The sequence below is a fragment of the Sesamum indicum genome, linkage group LG1, assembly GCF_026168435.1.
Source record: "Sesamum indicum cultivar Baizhima isolate 11 linkage group LG1, ASM2616843v1, whole genome shotgun sequence".
In the NCBI taxonomy this organism is placed as follows: domain Eukaryota; kingdom Viridiplantae; phylum Streptophyta; class Magnoliopsida; order Lamiales; family Pedaliaceae; genus Sesamum; species Sesamum indicum.
In genome coordinates this window covers 2,442,606-2,452,294 of record NC_142657.1, presented here as the reverse complement: position 1 = coordinate 2,452,294, position 9,689 = coordinate 2,442,606, and the positions used below count along the sequence as shown (strand labels likewise).

General features: G+C 37.4%; 1 protein-coding gene across 1 annotated transcript; it reads left to right on the top strand.

Annotated features, from left to right (window-relative positions):
* The first annotated feature begins 261 nt into the window (after positions 1-261).
* LOC148789319 (uncharacterized) lies at positions 262-2,127 on the top strand. The gene has a single exon (XM_088879270.1). The coding sequence runs from the start codon at positions 262-264 to the stop codon at positions 2,125-2,127; it is 1,866 nt and encodes a 621-aa protein (XP_088735396.1).
* The last annotated feature ends 7,562 nt before the right edge of the window (positions 2,128-9,689 follow it).

Below are 9,689 nucleotides of genomic sequence, written 5' to 3'. Positions count from 1 at the left end.
AATTTTAAATTGCATATATTCTTTAAATACATAACTTTTAATTTTGGCCAAAGGAATGAGATGTTGTTGGCAATTAAGAAGGATCGTGATATGCAATTCTTTTTAAATCCGATGAATGGATATGTATCGATTGATATTTTTGTCGAAGCGGAGAAAGTTCTGTAAAATGCTGTACCAGATGACTCAGCTGTTGGTGATTGAGGAACGTATATGTCTATGATAACCCAAGATTTGCCGAGTTTACCAGTAGTAACTCAAGAAATGGGGCGGTTTGGTCTTAATGAAGATTATGCAGGTCCATCATCATATGCAGGCCCCTCATCATATGCAGGTCCATCATCGTATGCAGGCCCCTCATCATGGTCAGGTCCATCGTCGTATGCAGGCCCATCATCATATGCAGGGACAAATGCATATTCTAGCTCATCGGATTATGCTGGTTCATCTGAATACAATGATGAAGATGACGAGCTTGAAGCTGATAGCTTGTTGAACACTGAGCAAGCTGACTCAGAACCAGATGAGGTCGAATTAGAAGACCAGATTGAACAAAATAATGACGATGATGGTGATGTAAGTATACCTGTTATGATGGAAGTTCTTGGTGAGAATGCACAAGAGCATTTTGATTTGAACGTGCCTGCCGTGCCCGACAGAATGAACCTATATCCAGAAGTTCCATTTTTCAGCACAACACACCCAGAAGTCCCTGCAGACTCGATTGATATCCCTACTAGCAGGTGGGGCAATTTTTACGACTCAAACACCAGAGAGCTTGCCCTCGGAATGCTGTTTAAAAGTAAGGACCATTTGAAAGGAAGTGTACAAGATTACTCGGTTCGATTTGCACGACGAGAATACCGAGTGGTGTGGAGCAACAAAAAATTATGGAAAGTCGCCTGCAGATACGAAGCACAGACTGGGTGCTGTTGGATGCTGAGGGCCATATTCAAATCCAACATGGGATTATTTAAAGTTACCAGGTATGTCGGACCACATACATGTCTGATGAATGAGATTTCTATTGATCACGGTAACTTAGGAAAGAGCATGATCGCAACACATCTGTTGGGTATGGTTCGTCAAGACCCATCTTGTGATATAAAACATGTCCAGCAGATTGTGAAAGATAAATTTAGTTTTGAAGTCCCATATCATAAGGCCTGGTTTGCTTTGAAAGCCGCTAGAGAACAAGTGTACGGCACTTGGGAGAGTTCTGTTCAGAAACTACCCAAATATATGGCGGCATTGCAAAAATGGAATCCTGGAGCCGTTGTGGAGTGGATGCATTTGGAAACAGACAGCCCGGGCAGGTACATGTTGAAATATATTTTCTGGGCATTTAGACCATGCATTGAGGGATATCGTTATTGTCGTGATGTTATAAGCGTGGATGGAACACATTTGTACACGAAGTACAAACATAAAATGCTGGTAGCAGTAACTTTAGATGCAAATCAGCAGGTGCTGCCGTTAGCGTTTGCACTCGTAGACGAAGAATCACTTGAGTCATGGCGTTGGTTCCTCCAAATGCTTTCCAAATATTTGTTGCCGTCAGAGGATGATCGAGTCTGTTTGATATCAGACAGGCATGCTGGCTTGATCAATGCTATAAATTATGTACCGGCATTCAAATTTCCTCGTGGAGTACATCGGTTTTGTTTACGGCATGTGTGCTCGAATTTTAACACCAAATTCAAGAACATCCAATTGAAGGATTTGTGCTGGAGAGCAGGGGCTGAAAACAACCCTCGAAAATTTGATAGAATAATGGAAGAGATGAAATCATTGAACGAAGAAGCATACAACTGGTTGGGGAGAATTGACAAGGATCAATGGACGTTGGCGCATGATGGTGGTTGGAGAACGGGTATCCTAACTACAAACATGTCTGAGTGCATAAATGGAGTATTAAAAGGTGCGAGACGCTTACCAATTGTGGCTATTGTGCAAATAACGTTATCCCGCTCTGTGCAGTATTTTTGGCAGCGCTCTACACGGTGTAATCGTATGATCAATGCAAATCAACAATGGGCTGATTTTGCGTTCAAGTTGTTCGAAGCGCGACAGGCAGAGGCAGTACGTCACATTGTTCAGAAATTTGACTATACCCAAAAAAAATCATAACAATATACCTCATTTAATTGCATACGATCCAAAACATTCCTTATTATACGAAGAGCGTTGTGTGCCGTATGAGTACGGGATATATGATAAGACCACCTAAAATCAAAATTAAGAAAAATAAGTGAAATCAAAATTATTTATAACTGTATAAATAAATAAAAATATTCATACCGTGCAGCATATGGAGGATTAGGCAGAACATTATCAGGGTCTATAATGGTCGGCATCAGTGTTGAAGATTCACTCGAGGGAATGGGGGCAAGTGTTATGATGCGAGACCATGCCCATATCTGTAATAATTACATGGCACCGCCAATATTATTTTTCCCTCGTTGTGATGCTGTACATAGCTCCCGGTAGAGATATGCCAACACTGCAGAACCCCAATTTGATACATACTGCTCGTGTATGTTTTCCATATGCCGCAGATATAATAATGACACGGTGTTCCCCGTAGCATCAGGACACAACACTCCACCAAGAATGCACATGGCACATATACGTGCCTCCTGTAACACAACCTCAAACGGGCTATCATCATCACTTGTATTTTCTAATAAACGTTCATATAACACTGACAATTTTATTTTGGACCATCTAAATGCATCTTCATTGGGCATGAAACCCAACCATTGATGACAATAATTTTGCCACTGTTGGGTACTACACCTTGTATCTATCCCGGTAATAAGATTACCTTCCACCGGGAGTGCCCACAGGATGGCGATATCTTGCAGTGTTATAGTAGCTTCACCCACCGAAAAATGGAAAGTATGTGTCTCCGGGCGCCATCTCTCTACCAAAGCAGTGATCAAGTGGGTGGCAATTTCAACATGCCCACATTGCAAAACACCAAGAAACCCCATATTTTGGAGTACTTGTAAAACACGAATATGACGTGGTGCTAGTTGTAGGACGCGAAAAAAAGCAATATCACCACGTCGTACTGATAAAGTTGTATCCGGATTTTCGGACACATCTTCTGTTCGATGATTTAATTGCCCGTATAAAACACTGGTATCAATAGGGCCAAAATTCGACATTTTCGCTCTAAATTTTTTTAAAGACAAAGATGTAATAATTGTGCAAAAACAAGAACAAGATGAAGCAGGAGGAATTGTTGAAGGAGGAGGAATTGTTGAAGAAGGAGGAATTGCCGAGGATATGCTGGAAGATGAGCAAATGTTGAAGGAAATGTTGAAGGAGCAAATGTGAGAATGCACAAGAGTGATGGTGAAGGAGGATTGCAGCTCACACTTAAATAGCGTGAGCTGCAATCAAATGTTCATATTCACGGGCACACTGTAGAAGTGTGCCCGTGAATATGTAACTGAGGCACCGCGCTTACCAAGCGCGGTGCCTCAGCCTGCAGCCTGCAGGTTTGACTACTTTTTTTTTTATATATTTTAGTGAAGAACCGCTATCTGGGATAGCGGTTCTTCACTGTTTTCGTTTTTTTTTTAATAAAATATCATGCCACCGCGGTCACTGACCGCGGTGGCAATTAAAATATCATTTTTCTGTGGCACCGCGGTGTGTGACCGCGGTGCCACAGGAATTTTTATTTTTTTTTTTTAAAAAAATGAGGCACCACCGCTTACTTTATTAAAGCTTTTAAAATGGCATTACTTTACTAATTTTTCTTTTTTTTGGCATTTTTTAAATAAAATCCCCTAAAAGACGTCTAGAAGTAGATTAAATATTTCTTGAAAAGGGAGTTGCAAGATTCACACATAAACTCTGGCAATGCACGTGTAACAATTTTATAAACTTTAAAATATAGCTCAAAAGTTCTCGATATTTTATGAATAGTTCAGAAACATAATAAAGTTTCATAAAAGAAGTCTTTTTAGTAAAATAAATGTTTCCTTTTCTTATGCCCTAAAATTGTTCCATAAAAAATACCAACATGGTATATTTCCAGTTAATCTAAAGATATAGTCCAACACCAACAAAGAGACACCAGAATGGTCTGAAATACATTCTATGTTATTTACGTGGAAGAAGTAATATGGGATTATATTTTGAACATCATGAGCCATGATGATACCAAAGCAAGTAATTTAATTGCTATTCAGATGTGGAATATTTGTCTGATCTACATAAAATTATATCTCAATCTATTTATTCATATATGATCGAACTGCTATATCATAATGTTCAACCAAATAGCCTTTAGCAACAATCTCATCAAATCATCCCGAGTTAACTGCATTATACAAGACTAAACTTGAATGTGTATGGTTTATATCATTGATACATTATGTTTGTGAATCATGTGGATTAGAATCAATTGTGAAAGTCCCACAATAATATATAAAGATAATGCGGCGTGCATCATTCAAATCAAGGAAGAATATTGATGGGGAAAAATAAAACTCGAAATCTAAATACGCCAAACTCTTGGACAAGCTAGAAATTAACCTTTTGCTCTTCAATTCCTTTGTTTTTCCCAAAATTCCCTTTTACATTGAAATTTGGGGATATTTATACTATTCCAGCAATAAATGCAAGGGGGTGCAAAACCAATTTTACCCCCTTACCTACTACTAATTTGTGGATACAATTCAATCCCAGAGTTAATCTGATCATAACAATATAACTTAAATTGTAGGGCCTTGATCTTTTATTCTTGCTTATGGAAAGGATTTGATTTTCTTTTACGTCGCCCTTTGATTTAGCTTCGTCTTGTCTCCATCATCATCCTTTCAACTCCCAAATATGGGAGGTGGCACTTAGGAGTTTAAATAAGTATGTTTCCTTCAACATGAACGCTTCCTACTTGTTTTCTTGTTAGGATTCCTGCTGGAATGCTTATAAATTTTGAGTGGCACTTCTAAGTCGTTGCCTCAGACTTAAATACTTTGATATGATTAAGCGAGGTAGATCTGGTATATAGTGTTCTGCCCTTCTGTAACTCCTCTTTTCAGTTGTGAATTTTATACTTGAGAACATAAGTACTAAAAAAACTTGAGGAACAATTAGGTATTCAACTGGTAGGATGTCCAATAACCGAGTTAGGAGAGAGAATTCACATGAGGTTGTCAAGAGAGATGGGCCCATGGTGCCATGCCAAAATAATAGCGCTAGCGGAGCTATGGTAGCCTTGGGTCAAGGCGCGTTGCCCAAACCAGGATAAGGTCGAGGCACATCAATTTGGTTGAGGCGCTACAGCTTCTACTACTATTGTCATGTGTCCTCTCTCTTCTTTACATATCTTGTCGCGGAAGGTTTCCTTGATTTGTTCTGAGAAGTGGTATTTTTCAGTTCGAGGTCATTGAAGATATTAGAAATTTTCCGAAGTGTCATTCTGATTAGGTATTTTTGTGGAGTCGGGCTCTAAAGAGGTTGATAATTTCTATCCTCCTCTTGACGAGGCCTTAGATGAATCAGGTGTAGATGGTACAGAGTCATTAGTAGCCCCCCAGTCTCGATCTCGTTGTTGTGTCCATGGGAGGAAAAGTTCTTTTATTTAAAAAAAACTTTTGTTAGGGATTGGTGACTTCTTGGAGGGAGTCGCCTTTTGTGCGCAATCTTGTCTAGGATCTTCGTATGTCGTTTATTGGTTTAACCAACTTTTTAATGGCAACTCTTTATTTTTTGTTGGTATTGTGTTATTATTTTTGTCTTACCTTATTTTTTTCTTTTAGTCTTATCCCCCTCCCCCCCTTTTTTGGTCGATTCATGCTTTTTCCTTTGCCTCTTTTTTGCAGGAAAAAAGGTAACATTTCAAGACATCTAGATATACATGACGGATTGTAAGAGGAAAAGTGCTAATCCTCCTACCCCCCCCCCCCCCACCAAGGAGAGGGAAAGGTGATCGGCATCGCTTCCCTCTTCCTCATTCCAAAGAGAGTCATGGTAACTCAGATAGGGGGGAAGGGCGCACTGCTTCCCCTCTTGGAGGTAGTGGTTTCAAACATCCTCGCGATGATACTTTCTAACCCCTGGGGTATGGTGTTGGCAAAGGGCTATTTACCTATACGACTAATCGCTAGGATGGAATATCTTCATTTGAGATGCTTCTGATTTCGACTTTGCTTAAGAGAAGTTGAGGAGCATTATAAGTGCTTATGACATGACTCGCCTCGGGGCTCTTCTAACAATACCCTTACTAGGCTTCTTCATGGTGAGGCCGCTAGGGTACGCTCTCATATTTCTTTTTCGTATTTTTTCTTTAATTCCTTTGTTGTTTTCTTCTAAGATTTTCTTGTTCCTCTTTGTTAGGTAGTTAATCTCATTGAGGTTGTTGCCCAACACTTTGAGAATTATGGGAAGGAGCTTAGGCGGTTGAATGACGCTCTTGAAGATGCTAGAAAGGATTCAAGTCGCTGAAGCGAGGACCTTAAAGTTGCCTATGCTGAACAAGTCAAGTGGAAGGACAGTTTATAAGGAGAAGTGCTTTGGGGCAAACGTTTTTACGTTGGAAGTTATTATTTGGACTGTGTTTGGAGTGATTCTAAAGAAAAGTATGAAGCTCTTGATGAGTTCGACCAAGTTCTAAGTAAGGTGAACAAGATTTATGATAAGGTAACCAAGCAGTATTGATCGATCCTTAGGTGTTGCAGTCGCTTTGACGGCAAGGATTTCATGTTTCTTGATTAGAAGGTCCCAGATGATGATGGGGATGAGGATGGAATGGTTCGATGCCCAAGTCAATGGTTTTGAGTTTCCAACTCTTGAAGTTGACAAAGCTTGGGATCTTTATGCAATTTCTTTATTATGTCAAACACTTTAATTTTTCTTATATCACGATCTTAGTTGAACTCGTTTTGAGGTTTTACCATCCATGCTACGTGGTCCTTTATTCTGTTATGGTTTGCTTCATTATTTCACCTTTTATTTATCCTCCTATTTGTGTGATTATTTATCATTGAGTAGCTCTTTGTGCATTGTATTCATATCTAACTTTGGGGAGTTTTATTATGTGCCTCAAGGAAGTTTAGTTGTCTTTAGCTTCGGAGCATTATATTATTTGCCTCTTGGGAGCTTGACAACTTTTAGGCTTCGGGGCGTTCTACTATTCGCCTCAAGGACGCTCGATTATGGTTTAATTTCGGGGCATTTCTTCTATTCTCCTCAAGAAAGTTTGAATTGTCATTTATTGTCATGAGGGCTTATTTTTTGCCCAAATTTTGACTAGATGTACTGGCTAGGAAATGAAAGAAGATAATTCTAAAAAAAGATAAATTTACCCATGTTTTATTACTCCTACTCCCAATAACGAATATTTATAAATTCTTAAACAAAGTATTTTTTGAGGATAACAATGTTCTAGGTGCGTGGAACTTCTTTGTCGATCATTTACAGTTGGTAGATTCCACTGCCTACAACTTCGAGTACTAGGCACGACCCTTCCCACTTCGCATCTAGTTTTCCCAGATTTCTTGTTGTGTCCGCTCTTCTCAATACCAAGTCTCTAACATGGAACCCGTTACGTTGAACTTTTGAATTATATGTTTTTGCCATCATTGCTTTATAAACCTCTATTCTTGCATGGGCATTTGTTTCAGAATTCCTCTAGTAAGTCCAAGTCCACGTGTCTTTCAATATTTTTGTTAGTCAATTCATACTGCTGCACTCTAAGGTCATGATTGGTATGTAAGAAATAGAACTAAGCGGGAACGAAGTGGAATTAGAAATGGAATAAATAAGGGAAAAGAATCACATTTGAATAGCATTCCTATGATTGGTATACACAATAAATTAAAAGGTAATAAAATTGTTATTCCTTAGTTCCTTAGTTGATTCCATTAACATAATTGATAATTACAAAATAACGATTAGTAATAATATAAAATTATTTTTATGATAAATTTGCTCTTTTGAAATTTTTTTTGAAGAAAAATATTTTTTCATATTTTATTGGTAACAATAGTGGTTTTAAAATTTCTTACTAAAAGTTACCAGCAATACTTATTCCTATGAAAATTCTTATTCTCTTAGATAAGAGATTAGTTATTCCCTCACCCAATCATTGTATTAGCTATTCCCAACATTTGGGGAATGAAACTTTTTTTTTCTTGTATTAATTTAATATTTAGTTTTTTGCTGTTATTAAATTTCATTATTTTTGGTATCTAGTATTAAGAAATAATTATGTATGCATGGTAAGAAAAAAGTGATATTGCTTTGATATTTAATTATTTTATTAATTTTCAAAAGTTTCTTTAGCTGAGCATTGAATAAGTAATGGTAGGTGCACTGATTAAATACATTAGTCCATTTGATTGTTCAAATCATTTTATTTTATATTTTTGCAGAAAAATATAACTTATATGTTTTAACGAGTCAAATGATTATTTATTACATAAATAAATAATTTATATATATTAAGTAATATATAAGTTGCTTATAACCTTCTGCAAGTAATTTTGAAAATACTATTGCTATATAATTGAACTCAACATACTCAGCAAAATATGAATAAATATTTTTTAAAAAAAATCGAAAGAGCAAATTTGTCATAGAAACATAATTTTATTTTACTACTAATAATTATTTTCTAGTTGTGAATTATGTTAATAGAATTAACTAACGAACTAAGGAATGACAATTCTATTACCTTTTTAATTTATTGTGTATACAAAATCATGGGATTATTATTCAAATGCGATTCCTTTCCCTTTTTATTCTAGTTCTAAATTCATTTTATTCCTACTTAATTCTATTCATGCATAACAATCATGCTCTATGTATTTTCTCTCCTATTTCCACAAGGGCGATTGCTTTTATTCCATGGACCAAATTAAAGAGAGATTCCCCTGTTCTTTTTCACGGTGTTGTTCTATGTGCCCATAGGACCCCCTGTAGCTCCTCTAACCAATTGCCTTTTACCTCTTCCAGTCTAAGTTTTAAATTTTGAAGGATGGTTCTATTAGTTACTTCTGCTTGACCGTTGGACTAGGGTGTAGCGACAGACGTGTAATATTGCTTGATCTTTAACTCCTTGCACTATTCTTGGAATTTCATGCCTTGGAATTGCATCCCATTGTCCATTACGAATGCCCTCGGGATGCCGAATCGACATATTATGTTTCTCCAAATGAACCTTAGAACTTCATTTTCTGATATTTTGCTTAACGCCTCTATCTTCACCCATTTGGAAAAGTAGTCTACTACAACAGTTAAATATTCTCGTTGTCTTGGCGCCCAAGGGATTTTTCCTTGTCTTGATTGATGCGCTTGACATATGATTGTAAGAATCCTCTTTTATATAGTTCTCCTCTAATCAAGGTGAACCCGACTGCCCTTACTCGAATTGCTCTCGCTTCCTTGGAATCTTGAGGCCAAAGTTCAATTTTTCAATATGCTTTGAACTCATCCTTCCAACTTGATGAAGTGGTTCCCATTAAACTTCTTTTATGATTTCCCCCTCGAGGCGTTCTTGGCTTGACAAGGTTATGCTTCTACTTTTCAATGTAGTGAACAAGCTGGCTGACCTAGCCAGTTGATCTACTTCTTCATTTTTTGATTGCAGGATTTGTTCTATAATGAATACGTAGAACGTCATTCTCAATGCTTATATATTTGGCAAGTACTTAATCATTTTTCCTCCTTTT